The sequence below is a fragment of the Scyliorhinus canicula genome, chromosome 11, assembly GCF_902713615.1.
Source record: "Scyliorhinus canicula chromosome 11, sScyCan1.1, whole genome shotgun sequence".
Classification (NCBI taxonomy): Eukaryota; Metazoa; Chordata; class Chondrichthyes; order Carcharhiniformes; family Scyliorhinidae; genus Scyliorhinus; species Scyliorhinus canicula.
The window spans coordinates 21,720,379-21,744,876 of NC_052156.1; the positions used below are offsets into that span (position 1 = coordinate 21,720,379).

Sequence of the window (24,498 nt, forward strand, 5' to 3'; positions counted from 1 at the left end):
TCAAGTCGTCATGAGTGACAACGGTCCTTGTTTTAGCTGTAAAGAGTGGCAAAACTTCGTAGTCACATATGATTTCAATCACGTCAAGTCAAGTCCATTGTACCCTCAAGCCAATAGAAAAGGTGAAAAAGGTGGACATGTTGTCAAGCAATTGTTGAAAGCAATAGACAGCCAATCTGATCCCTATCTCACACTATTGAGTTACAGAGTGTCACCATTATCACATAGTAGATCGCCAGCAGAGTTACTTATGAATAGGAGGTTGCGTACCACACTGCCATACTTGGCAAAGGAGCAGAAGAATGCAGTGCTACTGCAGGAAATGTGAAACATTAAAGCAAAACAAAAGCAGTTCTATGATAGGGTGTCCAGAACTTTACCACCTCTGAGTAGTGATTACATTGTGAGAGTAGAAGATTCCGGCAATTGGTCGAGAAAAGCCAATGTACTTGAAGAAGTAGCACCTTATTCCTACAATGTACAATCAGAGGATAGGTTGAGTTTAAGAAGAAATTGTTCTTGAAAACCACAGACGTCTTTCACAGCAACATGTTGGATGCCGAGTCTACATCAGAATCAACATCAGCTGCAGTGACAGATAGTTCAACAGTTTCTGACCATGAGAATGTCATGGAGAAAACTGAATCTACAGGTTCTGAGCAGCAAGGTCAATCTTTCAGAAGATCAGCCAGAGTCAGAAAAAAACCTGATCGTCTCAATTTGTAGATTTGGACTATTTGTACATGCTATGCTTCCTGTTCTTGTGTGTATATACAAATATATATATGTTATATACAAGAGCTGGGTGTGCCTGGCAGTTTTTTGCTACGAGTTGGCATTTTGATGGCATTAGGGGCTGTTTAGCACAGGGCTAAATCGCTGGCTTTGAAAGCAGACCAAGCAGGCCAGCAGCACGGTTCAATTCCCGTAACAGCCTCCCCGAACAGGTGCCGGAATGTGGCTACTAGGGTCTTTTCACAGTAACTTCATTGAAGCCTACTCGTGACAATAAGCCATTTTCACTTAATTTCATTTCATTTCATGTTCCATCTTCTGGCCTTTAACCAGGTAGGTGGATTCTGGGAGGTGATGGTTATCTGCCCGCCCACCAGTGGGTTATCAATTAGGCCAAGTTAAATGCAAATTGATGGCGTTTTTCGCACACGAGATTTCAGATGGGCCTCCTGATGTGGCTGGAACTTGAAGATAAATTGGTGGCAGCCTCCTGATGGCTGGCCTGCAGGGCTGAGTTGCATCCTGCAAAGAGACTCGGCACAAACCAACTTGATTATTGAGGGCCACAGTCACACAGATGATCTTGTGAAAGATTTTTTTCCTCCCCTGCTTTAATGGCCTGGCAGCTGTGACCCCGATACATAGAACATAGAACATACAGTGCAGAAGGAGATCATTCGGCCCATCGAGTCTGCATCGACCCACTTAAGCCCTCACTTCCACCCTATCCCCATAACCCAATAACCCCTCCTAACCTTTTGGACACAAAGGGCAATTTAGCATGGCCAATCCACCTAACCTGCACATCTTTGGACTGTGGGAGGAAACCGGAGCACCCGGAGGAAACCCACGCAGATACAGGGAGAACGTGCAGACTCCGCACAGACAGTGACCCAGCGGGGAATCAAACCTGGGACATTTTAGAGTATTTACAAGTGTTCATAGAGCACCCCCGCCTGCAGCGGCAGTGCCCATCTCTCCCTATGGAGGTACAAGATGCCCAGAACATTGTGTACTCCCATTGGCCCTCCTGGCTGGAGAGCCAACCCTCTGTCCTTAATTGGACAATGGCTGGAGGGAGCCTTACTCACTTGCTTGAAAATTTCCTCCAATGCCCTGCAGCAGCCACTTTTAGATGATCAAATGTTTGTCAAAGACGTGTCCCTTGTTGATACTTTTCAGAGTCAGGTGATCTCCTTTCCCAAGAGTTTTCTTTTAAATCATAATCATTTTTCTATACAGTTGCTAATGTGGACAAGTTGCCTCTGCTTTGAACTGGAAAAGTTAGAAATGACATAGGGTTTAAACAAGTGAGAAAAGTAGAACTTCTTCAAGGTGGGCATTCCTAGAAGAGTAGTGACACTGAATTAAACAATTAGATAAAAGAAAAATACTGCAGTTACCGGATATAGATAATTCCAATGTATTTCTATTTGTATTTGCCGATTAACACTTTATTTATACTATCGTGGGATGTGGCTGTCATTTATTAGGCTAGAACTTACTATCCATCCCTAATTGCCCTTGAGAAGGTGATGATGAACTGTTGCAGTCCATGTGGTGTAGGTACACCCACAGTGCTGTTGGGGGGGGGGGGGGGGCAGTTCCAGGGTACTGATAGCAACAGTGAAAGTATGGCACAATATTTCCAAGTCAGGATGGTGAGTGGCTTGGAGGGGAGCCTCAAGGCGGTGTGGCTCTCATGTGTCCCCCTGCCCTTGTCCTTCTCGGTGTGGGCTTGGAAGTTTCTGCCGGAGGGGCCTCGATGAGTTTGCTGCAGTGCACCTTGTAGATGGTGCACACACAGTGTGGAGTGGGGGGGGGGGGGGGGGGGTGTGAAGGTTTAAGTTGGGTGACGATGAAGCAGGCGGCTTCAATATTGCTGTGGAATCCTTGTCCAGGGGAGGTTTACTGATGAACCTGAAATTTCAAAAAGAAAGGAGAAGATGCAAGGAGATACTCAGCAGGACATGCAGCCCCCGATGAGAGAGCAGAGCTAGCAGCTCAGGTCAATGACCTACAGCAAAAGCTGGGGACGGGATTCATGAATGAGAGTGTCAATGATCGATTTCACCCGGAAGAGAGCTGCCCCCGCCCCCTTCTACCCTTCCAGGCTTGTCATTGGACGGAGCTGCCGCCAGGCGCCGCCCCCCTCGATTGTCTCCGATTGGTGGGGAGGCGAAACCCCGCCCACCTGTGGCGGGTCGCTGACGTCAATGCGGCAGCAGCTGAGTGTCAAGCGCTCGAAGTAGCGAGCGCTGGAGAGGGAGAGAGAGCTGGGAGCCACCCGGAGACTCTCACAGAGACACAGAGAGAGAGCGAGAGCCGGGCACACACAGCAGGAAGCAGGCTGCAGGCTGCCAAGCAGCTACACCGTGCAACACACACACACATAACCAGGTAAACGACAAAGCAGCTCCTCAGCTCTTTGCACCGTGTCTTTCCTTAGTGATCACGACATCTTCTGTCTAGTCTCTTACAACGAGAGGTTCTTGACGTTTGTGATCTGCATCGTTTCTTAAAAGAATATTATTGGCGAAATCATTTCTTTGTGTATGCGTGCGTGTGTCTCTGAAAGCCAGGCTGTAGTGTGGTTTTTTGTATAATTCCCGTTCCTCCTTCTGCTTTGTCGCTCGTAACTGACAGGTTTGATCTTAAATGCTCAGACTCTGGTGCTGCTTGGAGGCGGATTTTTTTTCATGCACCGAAAGTACAGCCAACATCATTCTCTCCTCCCTGTTTTTCTTCTCCCCCTCCCTCTCCCAGTGGAAGAAGCTGCACTCTTTGGAAAAGACATAGGGTAGGATGCCTCTCGGAGAGATGGACAAAACATGGAAAAAGAAGGAAGAAATCAAAGTGGCGTACGAGTTCAGAGAAGTCCTGGGAACGTAAGTACGATCAGTTATGTGCCGGTGTTTTCTGCCCTCTGGGAACGGATTGATTTGTTGTCGGAGGAGGTCAGGACACCACGCCGAGATCGGAATCGATTGCCAAGATGGCATGCCTATCTTTAAAATAAAATGCGTATTCTGGTGGCCTGATAGCTTGGAGATGAAGGCTTCGAGCTCCTTCTGGTGATCCGCGCCTTAAATCTGAAGACGAGACACATGTGAAAGTAAGTGCAGGCGGTAAAAGGGGGCAGGCGACATCGCCAGATCTGTAGCAGTCTATCCCCCTCTGAGTCCTCAGCAGTTACAAGAGGACTGTGCTCTGCTGTCTTCTGAATGGGGAATATGAAACAAAGCTTGACCGTTGAGTTAATTCAGGGAGACCCTGCCGTGGATGATAAATACTGTTTTCCATAGCTCCAGGTTATATTCCCCAAATGTTTGTGAATATTGGAGCTTTTATTATATTTGCTAATTGCTTTAACTGCATCACCCACTATTTGAGTGGCGTAACATCAATTTGTTGATTCCTACCTCCCTTTTATCATCCTTCCTACCCCTTGCTTTTAACATTCACCTTAAGCCATGGCTTTCATGTGTCTACACTCATTCCATGTGTCAGCCTAGATAGGACTTTACTCTGTGGGACATTATAACCGATCCTGATAAAGTTCTCATCCATATAGCTGTGTATACTCTATGGGTCACTGGTGAACAATCAAAGCGGGAACCCTCACGCAGAGATATACCCAAGAATTGTTGTCGTTGAGGCCGGTTGCACAGGCAAAAAAAAAGATTTACTGGTCTGTTAGTCAACAATACACTTACCCAAATATCCATCTAAAGCTTGCAACTTTGAAATGTGCATCAGGTCTTTGTAGCTTCAGTTATATGTTTTAATCATTTCTAACCAGATGGAACACCTGCAGGCCATCCACCCCATCCTGACTTGGAACTATGAAATGTAAATCGCTTATTGTCACAAGTAGGCTTCAAATGAAATTACTGTGAAAAGCCCATTATATCACCGTCCCTTCACTGTTGCGGGGTCCAAATCCTGTAACTCTGTTCGTAACAGCATGATGGGTGTACCTACACCACTTGGACTGCAGCGATTCAAGCAAGTGGTTTGCCACCACCCACTCAAGGGCCGTTGGGGGTGGGCATCAAATGCTGACCTAGCCAGTGATGCCCACATCCCATGGCCAAATAATAAAAAGATACAGTCAAAAAACCCATTCAAGTGCTAAGTTTGGATTTTGACCTACACTTTTGCTGCCTTCCAAATCGGAACTAATCTTTCCAGCAACTCCATGCTTGAATGCCTGAAATCCAGTTTCTGCACCTGTCACAGCACAATATCCTATGCGACTATTTGTCGCACCTTATTATTCCTGATCAGTCTGCAGCCTTTGACACAGTTGACTGAATCATCCTCCTTGCTTTCTGTTGCCCAGTTGGAGGAGGAGGAATCTGCTCTCACCTGGATCCAATCACAGAGGTGAATCACCACCAATGGTGTCCCTTTCACCTCCTGTGTGCCTATCTCTGGAGTAATTGACCCAAGGCCCTTTCCTATTTCTTATCAATATGCTGCTCATCTGAAAGCACATTCCTCCGGGGTCAGGGGCGCAGATTCGGGACATTTCCCGGCTCCGCATGTCCGATCTGGAAAATAAGTGAACCGGATTTTCTTTCCAGGGTACTGGTGTCCTCAGGGAGTCAGGCCAGATGACCCTGGAAGGTGAGCATAGGCTGCAGGGTGTGGAGGAAGGCCGGGCAGAACCAGCATTTATGATATTTAAAAAGCAATGAAAAAATTAACACCCATCTAGCCCTCACCCCCCCCCCCCCTTCCATCAACCCCCCTCCCCACACACACAGACTATGCCAGTCTATGGTCCCTCCTATCCTCCAAGCCCATACAAATGTCATCCTAACTCACCCATTATCCACCATGGCAGACCTCAAGCCATGCTGAGATGAATTAACATAAAGTTCTAAGTGTCTGTTGCAGACTTTCTTTTTTAGGTGCCAGCATTCATAAAATCCATTCACTATATTTACCATCCTTCAACCACACGATCCCTTACAAGTATAAACATTTAATTCAAGTGCATAATCCTTATATAAACAAACATTAAAACTGTCCCACTTTAAAATGTGTATAACAAACATGGAGCAGTCAGTCAAGCTGAAATGGCAGACTGTGATAATGGATTATTGTGAAACCAGTCATGCAGCACAAATTCACTAATGAAAACCCTCAGGCTTATGCCACCAAACAGGGTGAAATAGCAAGTAATATATTTTTTAAACACTCCATGCATTTTTCCAAAATTTAAAGGGCATGAGTTTTAAATGCCTTGATAGTTGCCCTTGTCAGTTCATTTGGACACATTTGACAATTGCTCCTATTAGTTATTTTTGATACTTTTGACAGTCCTAATGAGCTTGACAGTTAATTAATCCATGCACTCTTTTAATGCACATTCATGCCTAATTTGAAAAGTCCCAAGGGCACCCTTCCTTTCAGCCTCTCTGTAAGCTGTCTCGGGAGCATATCAAAAGTGGTACCCCAACTTTCCAAAGGGCTTCACAAAGTTCAGACCTGTTCCTGCCAGATTCTGGCACGTTTTGTGCCACACACTTGGGTCATCAAAATTAAACACCAGTGGAAGCAGCTGCTGACTTTATGAGCAGTTGCCTCTGCAATTTGCAGATACAGGAAATGTGACCGTCCCCATTCCTTCCCCTGCAAAAATAGCTGGTGCTGTGTTTGCAGGCCGGACTTCTGATTTTTGATCTTTTCTGCTATTTTCGCAACAATGGAGAGTCAATCCAGGCCACAATGGTCGAATATACACGCTGATGACAACTAGCTTTACTTTGCCTTCACTTCTCCATTCCCTTTGATTTGCCACTCTGCTAGCCTGATATCCAGTATTGGGTTAGCAATTGTTTCCTCCAGTTAAATAGTTGGAAACTGGAGCCATTATTTTCAGACCCTGCCACAAACTGCAGGCACAACTTCATCCCTCCTCCTGGCTACTGCAGCTGACTCAGACCATTGGCAGACTTGGCATGCTGTTGATCCTGAGAAGAGCTTCCACTTTCCATTCCCCTTACAACAACAATTTTGTTGACTCCCTCCTTAGTAACATTGCCCAACTATGCTCCTACCTCAGCTCAGCAACTGAAACTCTAATTCATGTCTTTGTTACCTCAGGCTTGACTATTGCAATGCTTTCCTGGCTAAGCTCCCATCTTTTTTTAAAATATAAATTTGGAGTACCCTGTTTTTTTCCAATTAAGGGGCAATTTAGCATGGCCAATCCACCTACGCGGCACATCTTTGGGTTGTGGAGGTGAGTCCCACACAGACGCGGGAAGAATGAGCAAACTCCACACAGACAGTGACCCGGGGTCGGGATCGAACCCGGATCTTCGGCGCTGTGAGGCAGCAGTGCTAACCACTGTGCCACCAAGCTGCCCCAGCTCCCATCTTGCATCCTTAGTAAGCTTGACTTCATCCAAACCTCTATTGCATATATCCTAACTAGCACTAAGTCATGTTCCCTCATCGTACCCACCACCTACAGTGGCTCTCTGTGCAGGAATCATGTCAGTTTTAAAATTCATCCCTGCAATGCTTTAAGAATTCTGTTTTCCTCTATCACTGATCTATTGTGCAGAGCCAGCTTTCATCACTCCACCGTTGACTGATGTACCTTCATCTGTCTATGCCCTAAGTTCTGGAAATCCTTTCCTGAGCCTCTACTTCTTCTCCTTGAAGACATTTCTTAAAACCTGCCTAATTGATCAGCTAAAATAAGTAAAATATTGTGGATGCTGGAAATTGAAACAAAAAAATGCTGGAAAAACTCAGCAAGTCTTGCACCATTTGTAGGGAGAGAGAAACAAAAAGAGTTAGCGTTTCAAGTCCATTTGACTCTTCATCAGAACTTCTGGTTTGTTTGGGAAAAAAAACAACCGTGTTAAATTTGAGTATTGCTGAACAAAGACACATGCTTTCATCTTCTTTTGATAGGACTTTCAATTGGAGTCCACTTGCCAACCAATCAGAACTCTCTTTCCAGGCAGTTTAAATGGTTCTTCCCTTTACAGTTGGTATTCTCGCAAATTGTTCTGATGAGTACAAGTCAAAAAGCTTTGACAACATGTGCCTTTTTCCAGCATACCTCACGACAGTTTGCATAGCAATTTTGTTTATTTACCGTGTCTGTTTGAAAAGATTGGTTTCCCTGCTGGTCTCTGTTTCTGTACTTTCTATGTCCCTGGCCTGGTTTTATTGTACTTGGCTGCGTCTGATCAATTTACCTTTTTTGCTTGTTGTGTAAACAACTCGTCACACCCATAATTACAAATTTCCAAGAAATGTACATGGTCAAATTGCCCCCAAGCTTTTAACAGGCTCTTGCTGTTGGCTCCTTTCATCCAACAGATTTGTAAGTTCAATTGAGCAAGTTTCTTCCATGAGCAACTTATTTCAAAAAATAGCCAGAGATCGCAAGAAGGAATTTCTCATTTGATTTACCAATGCACAATACTATTTGTCTATTTAAATTTAAAATACAAAATGACGGACTGGCACCAAAAAGGTGAAGTAAACTTTTGAGAGAGAAAAAGCATGCTGATTAGGAAAAAAAACAGCCTTTTCAAATAAAGTTCTCTGCTTCTTAGGGAGTATTTCAACCCTTGTATCATGAACGAGATAAAAAGCTATTTTGCCCATAGAGGAAAATAGCTTTTCCATTGAAGTCGACAATCTACTGCACTTCTAATGTGGTATTTACAAGTATAATTTGTTAAAGAGCAGGCTATGTGACAACAGCATCCCATCTTAGACATGTCAGAAGCAAACCTATGAGAAATTTTAGTTGAATCATCATCATTCATCTTTTCTTAGATTTCGGGTTAAGATGAAAATCCTTAGTATGTGTGATAAAAGCCAGATTTAAATCGGATCAAATTTGAAAAACTGATAGCTGAGAACCACCCATGTGCTTTTATGAGTTTATTTTTAAACTAGCCTTTCTGTCTTTGCCTGATAGAAAATGGTTGATATTAATGACCAGCAAAGCTTAAATTAAAATGTAGCTATGCAGCTAAACCACACATGCGATCATGGTTAAAGGTTACATATTGTTATGTACTGAAAGCTTAGATATATTTTTCTTGTACACAGTGACATGTGTTAGCTTGGGAAAAGTTCTTGTGAATTAGAAGTCAGAATCTGGAGCAAAAAGAAGAATACTTTCAGCAACTTCATTCTAACTGGAATGTTTACTTGAATAATTTGTTAAATGTGAAGGACTGCAGAGTATAATAATAGATTCAGATTCTCTTTGCTTGAGTCCATTGCCAAATGTTCCCAAAATTCCTTCTACTTACATTCTACTCAGGGGTTGGTTTAGCACACTGGGCTAAATTGCTGGCTTTGAAAGCAGACCAAGGCAGGCCAGCAGCACGGTTCAATTCCCGTACCAGCCTCCCAGAACAGGCGCCGGAATGTGGCGACTAGGGGATTTTCACAGTGACTTCATTTGAAGCCTACTTGTGATAATAAGCGATTTTCATTCATTGTACCTCTGGAAAAATAGAAAATATTCAGTTGACCAGCGTCAGGTCAGTATTCTTAATTCTGTAACTTAAAAAAGAATAATTTATTTCTCCCTCTCTCGTTCTCTCTGTTTTGTCCAATCTACCCAAAATAGACCAAGTGAGCTCATGGGAATTTTTTTCCGCTAAAGTCCAATATATAGGAATGCAACACAGTCAGATATTTTTAGTGAGGTTATCTGATTTTTTAGGATTATTTTCTTTTCCCTTTGTGTGGGTTTTGTTGAGTTTCAGCACTCAAACACTGCTGTATGAATGTTGTGCTCTCTGGCTTTTGGCATCTCTGTCCTTTGGCGGACAGCCAGACACCAAGTTGCTCTCAGTTTATCCTTGCTTCCTTCCAGCATGTTGACCAGGCAGCTTAGTTTCATCTAGTCTCAACGTCCAGGGTGACTGAGATCAGGAACTCAATGGAACTGGAGATTAAATCTTCACCATTCTGCGTAACTGCGTAGTAGTCCACCACCCTGACCAACCTGTATTTTGATACACATGTATTTGGAATAATAAGCTTGTTTACACTTTGATCAATATTTTAGCGATAAATTTCTGTCACAGACATCGCTTTGCTTCTGAACTCTGATCTAATTTCATTTATTTATTTATTTTTAAAATTTAGCGTACCCAATTATTTATTTTCCAATGAAGGGGCAATTTAGTGTGGCCAATCCACCTACCTGCACATCTTTGGGTTGTGGGGGTGAAACCCAAGCAGTCACTGGGAGAATGTGCAAACTCCATACAGACAGCGACCTGGGGCTGGGATCGAACCCGGGTCCTCAGCGCCGTAGGCAACAGTGCTAACCACCGTGCCGCCCCGTGATCTAATTTCATGTGCATGCTCAAGAATCAAAAAGAGGGCTAAGGGAGGCAATTAACTTGGAATAAAGTCACACAAATTATAAAATTGAAATCGAGGTGGTTCTCACAACTTGTGCAATCTGCTTTGCTTCTGATCTGGTTAGAAAATCATTGTAAACACATCTTTCATCATAAATGACCCGTGAGTGCAACACGACAGAAGCCGAGGCCCTTGATGCTTTCGTTATTTTAATTTCAAAATTTCTAACCTTGCTTTCTTTGGTAATGAATTTTTATTTCCTTCATATAGATTTGTCGGAGATTAGTATAAAGGGAGTCTTATTAATGTACAATTCTCTTCGGTATTTCACACAATACCCAGGGACTTGATGTTTGTTATTGGCCCACACGTTCAGTTTATTTCCCAATGGTGCCTTGCAAGCCATTGTCAAGCACCAGTTACACCTGTCATATTGTGAAAGCTGAAGAGCATTGGGTAATTTCTGTGTTCTATTATATTGGCTTCATAGGTCATTAAAGGAATATTTGTGTATTATGTAGCACCGTTCACAATGTCGGGGTGCTCCGAAGTGGTTAAGTGTCAATGAGTGCAGTCACTGTTATAATAGGAAATATGTCATACAGATTTTGCACAACAATCTCCAAAGAAACCGCACTGTGCCACTGACCAGATATTCTGGATTTACTGTCTGTGTGTTTGGCTGTGCGTAAGGACATATGTAGTACAGGCTAACAGATGGAGATGCCATACTCATATACTCACTTCATAGCACTCCTGATGCTGTTTAAGTAATAGAATAATGTAAAGTTCTGCTCCACTGGGCTAAATTACTTATTACCTGCACTTTACTGTTGCCCAAGGCAATGTTGCGTTTCAGATTGACAGTGAGGCAGTGGCATTTTCAGTTTGAATTAGTTTTGCAATTCCACTTTCTGTTGCCTTTCCGCCGGCTTCTCCATTGCTGATGCCCTGCATTCCGAAAACTGAGGTGGTGGGTGGGATTGAAGATTTGAAAAAATAATAATTATGACTGGCGTGTTAGGCATGGTGACCGATTTTGGAGGCATGCGTGAATATTGCTTTGAGGAGGGAAGTCTGGCCCTGAAATGAATTATTGAGCTCATTTCACAGACCATCCCTGCAGCCAATTGATTCAGAAACGGAGCGGAATCAGTGGCAATGGATTAATTGGAGACACGATGTTCCGGCCTCGTTGCACTCACCCTCAAGCGAAACGAGGCCAGTGAATAGCTAGAGAGGCCAAAAATCGAGAATTGCGCCAGGCGCCAAACAGTTTGCGATGCAACCAACCCCCTCCCGTAGATGAAATTGGGACCTCACCGTAGCATGGTGAGAAACCAATTGTCACCACTTAAACCCCATTTCCTACAACTAACGAGAGCCAACTGTTATCCAACGGCCTCCTGTCATTCATCGGCCTCTCCAGCAAGTGGTCACTCTGGTGCCGATTAGTATCCTTTTGATAAAGGTGAACCTGGCGGAAGGGCTTCTGTGGGGAGCTGAGGAGGTGAGTAGTCACCCTTGCTCGCAGACAAAAATGCCTGGGGTGCTGAGCCTCCTGCCCCAGTGCTCGGCGGGGGATGAGGGACCCCCGGCTGGGGATGTGGAATGGGCCACCATGAGAGGGTGTGGGGAGCGCTGGGGGGGGCAAACGGGTGGGCAACCGCTCATGGAACCACCATGCCAACCCCTGGATCATGGATACTGGTTCCTAGGGCAACACTTGTCCCTGCCCATTTGACCCCCCGACCAACCATCACTCCCACTGGCTGCACGGCTGAAGGCTAGTGCTAATGGAGAATTGACAATCATGGTTAGGTGAGCACTTGACGCAACCCAAGTGAATCACTGTGGGTGGGCGGAGCATGTACCATGTGGGAGTCATTGCCCAGCATCCCAATCGGACCGTGATGCCTGGACATTGTGCCAGAACATTGCGGGAGGCAACACCACGCACGCAGCAGCCAAAGCCAAACACCTAGGTGATGGGAAACAGCTCCGGGGGCACAAGTCCACGGTCAGAGGGTGGGTGAGTGCCATGGAGAGGGAACCAGTGCCCAGTCCAGTTGAAGTTGTGAGTGGGTGTCTGGAGTACAGCGTCTGGGGCCCGGTGAGGGGAGACCGCAGTGGCCGGGTGTGCGTGGGCAGGGCGTAGTTTCCTGCTACGGGCGAGGGGGTGGGGAATCAGTGGGGGATTGGAGGGTACTGGGGTGGGGAGCCACTGCTGTTTGGTAGTCTCACACCCTGTCCCAGTGCCTTACAGATATTGAACGCTATGGCAGGGATGTTGGACGCAGAGGTTGCCCTAGTGATGCTGGTGCTACGCGGTGCAGCCAGATGTTGGAGAAGGCTGCAGCAGCAGCAGGGTCTGCAGATGTTCGAGGCAGCGGCCTATGTGCCGGACCCCACCCCACACCCTGAGGACCCGGCCACCCATCAGGCTAGGGAGGGACCCAGAGGGGGAGGCCCGTGACGGCCCAGGGCATTCAGGCACTGCTGGCCCTTTTTTTTTTTTTTGAAGTTTTTTATTTAACACAAATTTGTAACAGTTACAGAGCGAAAAATGGCCCTGTGCAAAGAGCCTTAACATAGTGAAAACGAACAGTGGAAGAGAATAAACATGTTAATAAGTGTTTTTTTTTTTTTTTTTAAATAATTTTTATTGAATTTTTCAAAATACAAACATTTTAACCCCCCCTACATTTACATTTAAATTATAACAACACAAAGTCAAACCCCCCTACTTAACAAGAAAGAAAAAAAGAATCCCCCCCCCCCCCCCCCTACCCGCGCATCCCCCCCCCTCCCCCCCCCGCCGGCGAACCGACAGTCAGACCAACTTATCATTTCTAGCAGCGTCCTCGGGCAGGCCTTGCCCGTGCCACCGCCGCTACCGTACTTCCTTCGTCGTTTTCCCCCCTCCCCCCCTCCCGCCCTCCCCTCCCCTCCCGGGTTGCTGCTGTCATGGCCTCAGTTTCTATCTCTGATCCAAGAGGTCTAGGAAGGGTTGCCATCGCCTGGAAAACCCCTGCACCGACCCTCTCAGGGCGAATTTGATCCTTTCCAATTGGATAAAGTTTGCCATGTCGTTTAACCAGGTGTTAACACTCGGAGGCCTTTCGTCCCTCCACTGAATCAGGATCCTCCTCCGAGCCACCAAGGACGCAAAGGCTAATATTCCAGCCTCCCTCGCCTCCTGTACCCCCGGTTCCACCCCAACCCCGAAGATCGCAAGTCCCCATCCTGGCTTGACCCTGGACCCCACCACTCTCGACACCGTCCCTGCCACCCCCTTCCAGAACTCCTCCAGTGCCGGACATGCCCAAAACATATGTGCATGATTCGCAGGGCTTCCCGAACATCTAATACACCTGTCTTCACCCCCGAAAAACCGACTCATCCTTGTCCCCGTCATGTGGGCTCTATGCAGTACCTTAAATTGAATGAGACTTAGTCGCGCACATGACGACGACGAGTTAACCCTCTCCAGGGCGTCTGCCCATGTCCCGTCCTCTATCTGTTCCCCCAGCTCTAACTCCCACTTATCTTTCAGCTCCTCTACTGGTACCTCCTCCACCTCCTGCATAATCTTATAGATGTCCGAGATCTTCCCCTCCCCGACCCAGACCCCTGATAGCACCCTATCACTCACCCCCCTGTCGGGGAGCGCGGGGAACCCCGCTACCTGTCGTCTGGCAAATGCCTTCACTTGGAGGTACCTGAACGTGTTCCCCGGGGGGAGCCCATATTTCTCCTCCAGCTCTCCCAGGCTCGCAAACCTCCCCTCTATAAACAAGTCCCTCAGTTGTCTAATACCCGCCCTCTGCCAGCTCTGGAATCCCCCTCCTGTGTTTCCCGGCGCAAATCTGTGGTTCCCTCTTAGTGGTGCCCCTATCAGACCTCCCACTTCCCCCCTGTGTCGCCTCCACTGCCCCCAGATCTTGAGGGTGGCCGCCACCACCGGGCTCGTGGTATACCTCGTGGGAGGGAGCGGCCATGGTGCCGTTACCAGTGCCCCTAAGCTTATGTTGCCGCAGGACGCCCTCTCCATGCGCTTCCAGGCTGCCCCCTCCCCTTCCATCATCCACTTTCGTACCATCGATGTATTTGCCGCCCAGTAATATCCTGAAAGGTTGGGTAACGCCAGCCCTCCACTATCCCTACTCCGCTCCAAAAAGACCCTTCTAACTCTCGGGGTGCCATGTGCCCACACATACCCCATGATACTACTCGTTACCTTCTTGAAAAAGGCCCTGGGGAGGAAGATGGGCAGACACTGGAACAAAAACAAGAACCTCGGGAGGACCGTCATTTTAACTGACTGCACCCTCCCTGCTAGCGACAGCGGCACCATGTCCCACCTCTTAAACTCCTCCTCCATCTGCTCCACCAGTCTGGAAAAGTTCAACTTGTGTAGGGTCCCCCAGTTCTTTGCCACCTGCACCCCCAAATACCTAAAACTTTTAACTGCTCTTTTGAAGGGGAGCCTCCCAATTCCCTCCCCTTGGTCTCCCGGGTGTATTACAAAGACCTCACTTTTCCCCAGATTTAATTTATATCCCGAAAAGTCCCCGAACTCCGCTAGTATCCCCATTACCTCCGGCATTCCCCCCTCCGGGTCTGCCACATACAACAACAAATCATCCGCATAGAGCGAGACCCGATGTTCCTCCCCTCCCCTTGTCAGTCCTCTCCACCCCCCTGAACCCCTCAGTGCCATCGCCAACGGCTCAATCGCTAATGCAAAGAGTAAGGGAGATAGGGGACATCCCTGCCTGGTACCTCGATGGAGCCCAAAATATTCTGACCTCCTCCCGTTTGTTACCACACTTGCCATCGGAGCTGAATAGAGCAGTTTTACCCACTTGATAAATCCCTCCCCAAACCCAAACCTTTCCAACGTCTCCCACAAGTATTCCCACTCCACCCTGTCAAATGCCTTCTCCGCGTCCAGCGCTACCACTATCTCCGCCTCCCCTTCCACTGCTGGCATCATAATCACATTTAACAATCTCCGAACATTTGTGTTAAGTTGGCGTCCCTTCACGAACCCCGTCTGGTCTTCATGGACTACCCCTGGCACACAGTCCTCTATCCTGGTTGCCAGGACCTTTGCTAACAGCTTGGCATCTACATTTAAGAGGGAGATAGGCCTGTAGGACCCGCACTGGACCGGGTCCTTGTCCCGCTTCAAAATCAAGGAGATCAGGGCCTGCGACATTGTTGGAGGCAGAACCCCCCCCTCGCGCGCCTCATTGAAGGCTCGCACCAGCACTGGACCCACCAAGTCCACAAATTTCCTGTAAAACTCCACCGGGAACCCATCCGGCCCCGGCGCCTTCCCCGCCTGCATCTGGCCTATCCCTTTAATTAGCTCCTGCAGCTCTATCGGCGCCCCCAACCCTTCCACCAGCTCCTCCTGTACCTTTGGGAACCCCAATTTGTCGAGAAAGTTCTTCATTCCCCCTCTCCTCTTCGGCGGTTCAGACCTATACAATTCCCTATAGAAGTCCCTAAAGACCCTATTCACCTCTTGCCCCTTCTGCACTACATCCCCACCCCTCTCTCTCACTCCCCCAATCTCTCTGGCTGCATCTCGCTTACGAAGCTGGTGTGCCAGCATCCTGCTCGCCTTTTCCCCGTACTCATACGCCGCACCCTGCGCCCTTCTCCACTGCATTTCCGCCTTCCTAGTGGTCAGTAGGTCGAACCTGGCCTGCAAGCTACGCCGCTCCCTTAATAGCCCCTCCTCTGGCGCCGCCGCATATTTCCTATCTACTTCTAGGAGCTCCCCCACCAGCCTCTCCCTTTCCTGCCTCTCCTTCCTCTCTCTGTGTGCCCTTATGGAGATCAGCTCTCCTCTAATCACTGCTTTCAAGGCCTCCCAGACCGTCCCCACCTGCACCTCACCTGTGTCATTCGTACCCAGATAGTTCTCAATGCCCGTTCTCACCCTTCTGCACACCTCTTCGTCCGCCAACAGCCCTACATCCAGGCGCCACAACGGGCGTTGGTCCCGCGCCTCCCCCATGTCCACGTCCACCCAATGTGGTGCATGGTCCGATATCGCAATGGCCGAGTACTCCGTGTCCTGCACTCTCGGTATCAGCCCCCTGTTCAATACGAAAAAATCGATCCTAGAGTACACTCTGTGGACGTGGGAGAAAAAAGAATACTCCCTCGCCCTAGGCCTACCAAATCTCCATGGGTCTACCCCTCCCATCTGCTCCATGAACCCCCTTAACACCTCTGCCGCTGCCGGCCTCCTATTCGTCCTGGAACTCGATCTATCCAGCCCAGGGTCTAACACCGTATTAAAGTCCCCTCCCATGATCAGGCCCCCTGCCTCCAGTCCCGGGATGAGGCCCAGCAGGCGCCTCATAAAACCCGCGTCGTCCCAGTTCGGGGCATACACATTTACCAGTACCACACTCTCTCCCTGCAGCCTACCCCTCACCATCACGTACCTGCCCTCCTTGTCTGCCACCACCTCTGCCGCCACAAACGACACTCTCTTTCCCACCAAAATCGCCACCCCCCGGTTCTTGATATCCAAGCCTGAGTGGAACACCTGTCCCACCCACCCCCTTCTCAGGCGGACCTGATCTGCTACCCTCAAATGAGTCTCCTGCAGCATTGCTACATCAGCCTTCAGTCCCTTCAGGTGTGAGAAGACCCTTGATCTTTTGACCGGCCCATTCAGCCCCCTTACGTTCCACGTGATCAATCGGGTCGCAGAGCGACCCGTCCCTACTCCCTGTCGATTAGCCATGTCTTGTCCCTTGCTCGCCCCGGGTCATCCCTTCTTTTCTGACCCGCTTCCCATAGCGATGGCCCCCCCCCCACCCCCCCCGGCTCTCCCCTTCTCGTCCCTGGTCTTTCTAGCAGCAACCCGGTGTCCCCCCCCAGTCCCCTCCCCTTCCCCCCCCCCCCCCCCCCCCCCTGGCTAGGACCCCTCCTAGCCGCGATGTACCCCACATCGTACTCCCGAGAGTCAGCTGGTCTCCGCTGACCCGGCTGCTCCTGCCACATTCCGACTCCTCCCGGTTCACCCCATCTGCGCCCGTGAAAGATCCCCTTAAAACCCCCGAGAAAGACCCGCATAATCAACCCGCTCCCCCCCGTCCCGTCTCCCCAACTTAACGCTATAAATACAAATACCCAATGGCAACTAAATACATAAATACTTAACTACATACTTAAATAACAAAATAATTAACTAACTATCAACTAACCGCGTGCCCAACCATCACCCTCCATCAAACAGTATAAATAACCGCAGATAACCATAACCCGAAAAGAAAAAAAAGAACCAAAAAACCCCCCCAAGCACCCAAAGAAAAAGGGTAGGAGGGGTAAATAACTAAGGGAAATTGGAAACGGGAAAAAACACCCCATAAGAAGCCAACGACCCACAATAGAGATTTCAACAGTACAAATATACAGAAACACCCAACAACTCGAAACCTTCAAAATATTCAGAAAAGTCAACCGTTCGAGAAAAAACACCCCAAACACTCCACGAAACTGTTACCCAGTTCCGACCTGGCCTGAAAAAGAAAAGGGCCACTTGCACAATCAAGAGTCCCCCGGCGGCTACGACCGCCGGTGCTCCCAGGTTTTAGTTCGTGTCCAACTTTTCCTCTTGTACAAAGGTCCAGGCCTCCTCTGGGGACTCGAAATAATGATGTTGGTCCTTGTAGGTGACCCACAAGCGCGCCGGTTGCAACATTCCAAATTTGATCTTTTTCGCGTGTAGCACCGCCTTTGTCCGGTTGTACCGGGCCCGCCGCTTTGCCACCTCCGCACTCCAGTCCTGGTACACCCTTACCGTCGAGTTCTGCCACTTGCTGCTTTTCTCCCTTTTAGCCCACCTCAGGACTTTCTCTCGATCACTTAGCCGCTGGAACCGCACCAGCACCGCCCTCGGGGGCTCGTTTGCCCTAGGCCTCCTGGCCATGACCCGGTATGCCTCTTCCAATTCCAGGGGCGCCGGACCGGCCCCTTCCCCCATCAGGGAGCTCAACATCTCCGCCACATATCCCGGGAGATCCGACCCCTCCAGGCCTTCTTCCAGGCCCAGGATCCTCAAATTTTTCCTCCTCATCCGAGTGTCCAGCTCCTCGAAGCGGCTCTGCCACTTCGTGTGGAGTGCCTCGTGCGCCTCCACCTTTGCCCCGATGACTGTGGCCTCCTCCTCCCTCGCGGCCATCTCCTGCTGCAGATCTTTAATCGACGCCTCTTGGATCGCCTGGGCTCCCACCAACCTGGTGGCCGTCGCGTTCATGGACTCTAAGAGTTCCACTTTCATCTCCGTGAAAAAACGGAGGAGAGCGGCCTGCTGCTCCTCCGCCCATTTCTTCCACTCCTCCGGTGCACCGCCGGCCGCCATTTTGATTTTCTTCCCCCGCTTTTTTTGGGGAGCTGCTGCCGTTTTTCTTGCCGCTCCGCTCCGGGTACCGACCATAAAATCGGTCTAGTTCTCCTCAGGGGACCTTCCCCCACCGGGATTCGTTTTTTCAGCGCCGTTGGGGCCCTCCAATTGGCCCAAAAACACCTTTGTTGCAGGAGCTTCCAAATGTGCGGCTTAGCTAGTCATAGCCGCAACCGGAAGTCGTTAATAAGTGTTGATGCCAAAGATCCTTCCATAAGGCACTTTCCCGGCCAGCTCTGTTTGCCCATGCCACACGTGTTCAACTAAACTAACGTGGCCCTAACCCTCTTCCCCCGTCCCCGCCCCCCTCCGCCTGGTCTCCCCTACTCCCCCAGGCCTGACCTGCCAGGTCAGCCCTGCGCTTGGCCCTAGCCCGCCCCGCCCCCCCTCCGATCTCCCTGGTGCCCCCTGACCTACGCAAGTCACACTGACCCCTGCCCTTGGCGCCTACCTGTCTCCCGTCCCAGCGCTCAGGCTCTCCCCCCACACGCCTGGGACCCATTAACCTAATTGTATCCCACCGAGCCCTTTAAAGTCCCGTGACTAGCCCCTAGCCCATCCCCCGATCTCGCACCAAAAGGTACCAAGCACAGGCCCCCCCCCCCCCATTGCAACCCCCCCCCATTGCAATCCCCCCAAAGGACCCTAAACAGTGCGCCCTCCAGCCCCCACTCTCTGTCCAGGCTGAAAACAATCTTGGATAAAACATTACAGTACAGGATAGTTTAACAAACCGCCGCCACACAAAATGTCTGAAAGCCCCGAGTCCTTTAGTTCCAGTCCAGCTTCTTTTTTTTAGTAAAAGTCCTAATCAGAGCAATTTTAAGTTAACAGGCCGCCGCCACTGTACAGCACTGAAAGAACTAAGTGCCCATTAGTTCAAGTCCAGCTTCTTGTCTTTAATAAAGGTCCAAACCTGTTCTGGTGTCTCAAAGTAGCAGTGGAGTTCCTCAAACGTAACCCAAAGCTTTGCAGGATATAGCATTCCAAACCTCACCTCCTTTTTGTAGAGGGCTGCCTTTACCTTGATGAATCCTGCACGCCTCTTGGCCAGCTCCGTTCCCAAGTCCTGGTAAATGCGCACCTCGCAGTTCTCCCATCTGCTGCTCCTCTCCGCCTTGGCCCATCGCAGCACACGTTCCCTGTCAGCAAGCCGGTGAAAGCGGACCACCAAGGCCCTCGGTCGGTCGCCCGTCCTGGGCTTCCTTGCGGGGGCTCTATGTGCCCCATCCAACTCCAGGGGTTGAGGGAAGGCCTCCGGTCCCATCAGCGCCTCAAGCATACCCGTCACGTATGCGCCCACATCCGACCCCTCGCAGCCCTCGGGGAGGCCAACGATTCGTAAATTCTGCCTCCTGGCTCTGTTCCCCAGCTCTTCAAGTTGCTCCTGCATCCTCCTCTGACGGGCGTTCAGCTCCTCCACCTCGTGCTGCAGCTCCGTTACCGTGCCCTCCTGACTGGAGAGCTTCGCCTCGACCTCCCTGAGCGCCTTCCCTTGGGCCGCCTGTGTCTCGACCATTCGGTCCATCACCGCTCTCATCGGGTCCAGCGTGTCCCTCCTCAGCTCGGCGAAGCAGTTCTTGAAAAACTCCATCTGCTCCTCCCTTGGCCAGTGAGCCTCCGCTCCCCGGTCCCCGCCGTCCGCCATGCTTGGCCGCCCGGCCTGGGTTCCCCGCTGCTCCCGCTTCGATCCTTGCCGCTCCACTCGACCGCTTCTGGTCCAGCTGCCCATACCCCGGGAAGAAAGCCTCTTCCCTGTCGTCTCCTCCACCAATTCAGGCTGCCAGGTCCCTAAAAAGTCCGTTGACAAAGGTCCGTTTGCCCATCTCGGGCGGGAGCGATCCGACCTGCGACCTGCCTCCTCGAGGGCGCCACCGGAAGTCTCCTGCTGGCCCTTTTAACAGGTAACGGACATCGTGTGCCGCAGGAGGCTCCACCTCAACAAGGAGACAGTGCGGCAACTGTGCCATATCCTCATGGATTTGGCACCACAGGGAGGAGGAGGACACCCTGCTTCTGGTGGCCGTCAAGGTCACCACAGCCTTGAGCTTTTACGTCTTGGGATCATTCCAGGGCTCGTGGGGACCTGTGTGGCATTGCACAGGCCACAGCATCATGTGCACGAATGGCCAGGCGAAAGACTACATCATGTTTGACATGGACCAAGCCCAGCAAGAGGACCGGGCAGCAGGTTTCTCCGCCATCACCGGGATGCCCCAGGTCCAGGGGGTCATAGTTGCCTCGTATCACCGGGCCATGTGGGGGTGTCTATATTAACCGAAAGGGGTTCCACTCCCTCAACATTCAACTCATCTGCAACTACCAGATGAAGATAATGCACGCGTGTGCCTGACAGTTACATCCTGGGACAGTCGATCATCCCCGGCCTCTTGGAGGCCACCCCAGGATAGGTGGAGGGCTCCTGGGGATAAGGGGTATCCGCTGAGGCCGTGGAACGGCAGTATGGAGGACGGATACCGACTTAGGGATCCAGTACAATGAGGCCCATGCTGCCACCCAGGCTCTCATTGAGCAGTGAATCGGACTCATCAAGATGTGGTTCCAATGCCTCGGCCGCGCCGGTGGTGCACTCCAGCCCACTCCCCAGAGGGCTGCCCGCTTGTTGTGGTCTGCTGCATCCTCCACAATCTGGCACAGCAGTGGGGTGATGACCTGGAGGTTGATGACGAGGAAAATGTGGCCACCTCGGAGGAGGAGCGGGATGGGGATGAGGATGACGAGGAGGCGATGGATCAGCAGAGGCTGGAGGATGAGGCCAGGGAAGAACAGGAGGCCCAGCTGGAGGCTGCAGGACAGAAAGTAGCGGTGAGGGTCCTGCAAGCCCGGAGGCCCAGGGAGGCCCTCATACTTCACCTTGGATGTAGCCTGGTCCATCATCGTATCCTTACGCACCCACCACCTCGATTTCCCACCCTCCCAGGATATGTGGCACATCACTCCGGGGTGCTGGGACTGTGTTGGCACTGTCTGTGGGTCGCTGTCAAGGGCAAGGTGGGGTGATGATAACCCGCAGAGAGCTGGGTACGGATGTCCTCAATCTATGCCATAGTTTGACCCCTGCCTGTCTGCTGAGTGCTTGCTCACCCCCATCACCTGCACGTGGTGATGCATTGTGGGAGACAGTGACAGAGGCTTCCTACTGGCTGTGTACAAGGGTGTTAATTGTTCAAAACAGGTCCCCACTCTCTCGATGGTGCTCTCCTCAATGTGATTGGTCCTCCCGGCTCTACCACCATGTCTTCCCAGAAGGTGGAGGCAGTCAGCTGCTTACTTTGTCCCGTGACCTTCAATGCCCCTGCTGGCTGTCCTCTTGGGGCTCCAGGGCCCGAAGGCTCTGCTTCACCTCTCGATGGCACATGCACAGCTGTACCGCATTGTTCCAGTGTGCTGACCCTGAGACACTGCCACCTCAGAGGAATGGGACTCGGGAGAGCTGGTGGTCACCGTCGCCGCCACATGGGACGGGGCCGAGTTGGCACTCAGCACCCCGCCTCCCGGGCGGTGCCCATAGGGCTCTGGAGTTCACTTTGGGACAGAGAAGCAGCTGGTTCGAGCCCCGGCTGCTGCTGCATCATCTGGCCCTGCCAGCCCTGGCGGCACCCCAATGTCTGCACCATGGTGTTGAAGCCCTCGGCAATGCTGCTCAGTGACTGGGACACATCCCGCAGTGACTGGCCCACGCTCTGCAGTGCCTCGGCAATGCCCACCTGCGACTGGGACAAGCTCTGCAGCGCATCGGCCATTCCCATCGGAGAGCGGGACATGTCCCGCAGAATCTCATCAAGGTCAGCCTGGTACTGGGTCACATCCCCCAGCGAGGCAGGAATAATGCCGAGACCCTCAGCCATGGCCGTCACCGATTCCTCGATACCTTGGACACCTTCACTAATGGTGCCAACATATCAGTGTTGGCCTCGGTGCCACTCATTACCGACGCCATCTCCTGCGCCCGTAGCCTCTGGGGGTCCTTCAAGCTGCTTTGGATCTGCTGGAGTGATGCTGAAATCTCCCTCTGAATGTCCCGGCCACTCCCTCACGTTTACATCAGCTCCGGGTAAACCTGTTCCAGAGGTTCAGCATCAGGCTGGGATCCAGCTAGGTCCTGGGATCCAGCAGCCCTCCAATTGCTGTCTCACCTGGAGGTACCTGCCTCCACCTGATGTGCATTATCAGCGGTATGGTGCTCACCAGATTGTGCCCCAGAAGCCTGTCCACTAACATTTCCCACCGAGTTGTCTGTATCTGCGCTGGTGGGGGCAGATGTGCCATGTCTATAACAGTTATAGTATTGCAGCATGGTAGCATTGTGGATAGCACAATCGCTTAACAGCTCCAGGGTCCCAGGTTCGATTCCGGCCTGGGTCACTGTCTGTGCGGAGTCTGCACATCCTCCCCGTGTGTGCATGGGTTTCCCCGGGTGCTCCGGTTTCCTCCCACAGTCCAAAGATGTGCAGGTTAGGTGGATTGGCCATGATAAATTGCCCTTAGTGTCCAAAATTGCCCTTAGCGTTGGGTGGGGTTACTGGGTTATGGGGATAGGGTGGAGGTGTTAACCTTGGGTAGGGTGCTCTTTCCAGGAGCCGGTGCAGACTCGATGGGCCGAATGGCCTCCTTCTGCACTGTAAATTCTATGAATTGCATCCCCGGAGCTCTCCTCCGAGGTGTTCTCCTCGGGGTCAGAAGAGGGGCTGCCTGGGATGAGCCGGGCCTTTGGCTGCAGGTCCCGCGGGAGGATGGACATGTGGCCAGTGGGAGGGATGAGTCAGTCAATGATCAGTACTCATGCTTGACAGGTCCTCCGGGTAGAGCCCGGTAGTTCCTCACCTCTGCGGCATCTGCTAGCCTCCGCGTGGGTGACTGCCCTGTCCTCGGCCACACCAGTTACCTCCAGGGCCTGCTCCTCCAAGGAGGTGAGGATTCTCAAGACCAGCACCCCACCACCAGTTTGGGCCCTCCTCCGCCGATTATGGGAGAGTTTTTCCTGAGACGACACAGAAAGAGCATCGTCGGCCACATGCGTGGTTCACAGTTGCGAGGGGGGGGGGTGTAAATGGAGGGTTGGAGTGGAGGGAGGGTTAAAGTGGTGAGTGGAGAGAGGGCTGAAGGTGGAGGGGAGTGCAGGGACGTTTGGGAGTCACCTGGGGGGATGCTCCCTTGGGGGGTGGGGGCAAGGGACGTTGATGTCTACACAATCTTGCTGCCCGGTTTAGGTCTTTGACCTTCTTCCGACACTGGAGGCTAATCCTCCGGGTCACACTGCCCGAGCTGACTGCTGTTACCACCTCGTTCCAGGCAGAACTGGCTCCCTTGTGACTCACCCCCCGGGACCCCGGGGGAACAGGACATCCAGGAGCCTCCCCAGGTCAGCATCACCGAATCCTGGGGCTGGTCTCCTCGACGCCATTATTGCGATCTGGCTGGGGTGGGCCGAGTGTGTGCAGCTTAAGTGCTGCTCGGCCTTGTTAGCCAGGGGCTGACGAGCGCGGTCCCAGCGAGTCATCACTTGCAGCGAGAAGCCCATGAGGCCTCGTTAAGTGGACCAATTAACGGTGAATAGCGTTGCTGGCCTCACTGGGCAATTTCCGCTCGCTATCACAGTTAGAAATATTTCAGGAGAATCGTGACCATTGTGTTGGGTTATTGTTAAAATCCTGCTGCCTCACGGCGCCGAGGTCCCAGGTTTGATCCTGGCTCCGGGTCACTGTCCGTGTGGAGTTTGCACATTCTCCCCATGTCTGCGTGGGTCTCACCCCGACAACTCAAAAAGATTTGCCGGGTAGGTGAATTGCCCATGCTAAATTGCCCCTTAATTGGAAAAAAAAAGAATTGGGTACACTAAATTTTAAAAAAACTATACAATCTCTCCTGGAAATGGAAGAGAATTGAAAATGAATATCATCTTCTTTATGCTGCACATTTTTCTACATTAACAA

At 50.7% G+C, this 24,498-nt stretch overlaps 1 protein-coding gene across 1 annotated transcript in view; it reads left to right on the top strand.

Moving 5' to 3' along the window:
* The first annotated feature begins 2,933 nt into the window (after positions 1–2,933).
* Positions 2,934–24,498, top strand: part of LOC119973906 (calcium/calmodulin-dependent protein kinase type 1-like) — a 247,640-nt gene continuing 226,075 nt past the window's right edge. The window contains exons 1-2 of the mRNA XM_038812513.1: positions 2,934–3,135; positions 3,502–3,623. Coding sequence (XP_038668441.1) covers positions 3,541–3,623 — 83 coding nt within the window. The 5' untranslated portion in view covers positions 2,934–3,135; positions 3,502–3,540. The remainder of the gene's footprint in view (positions 3,136–3,501; positions 3,624–24,498) is intronic.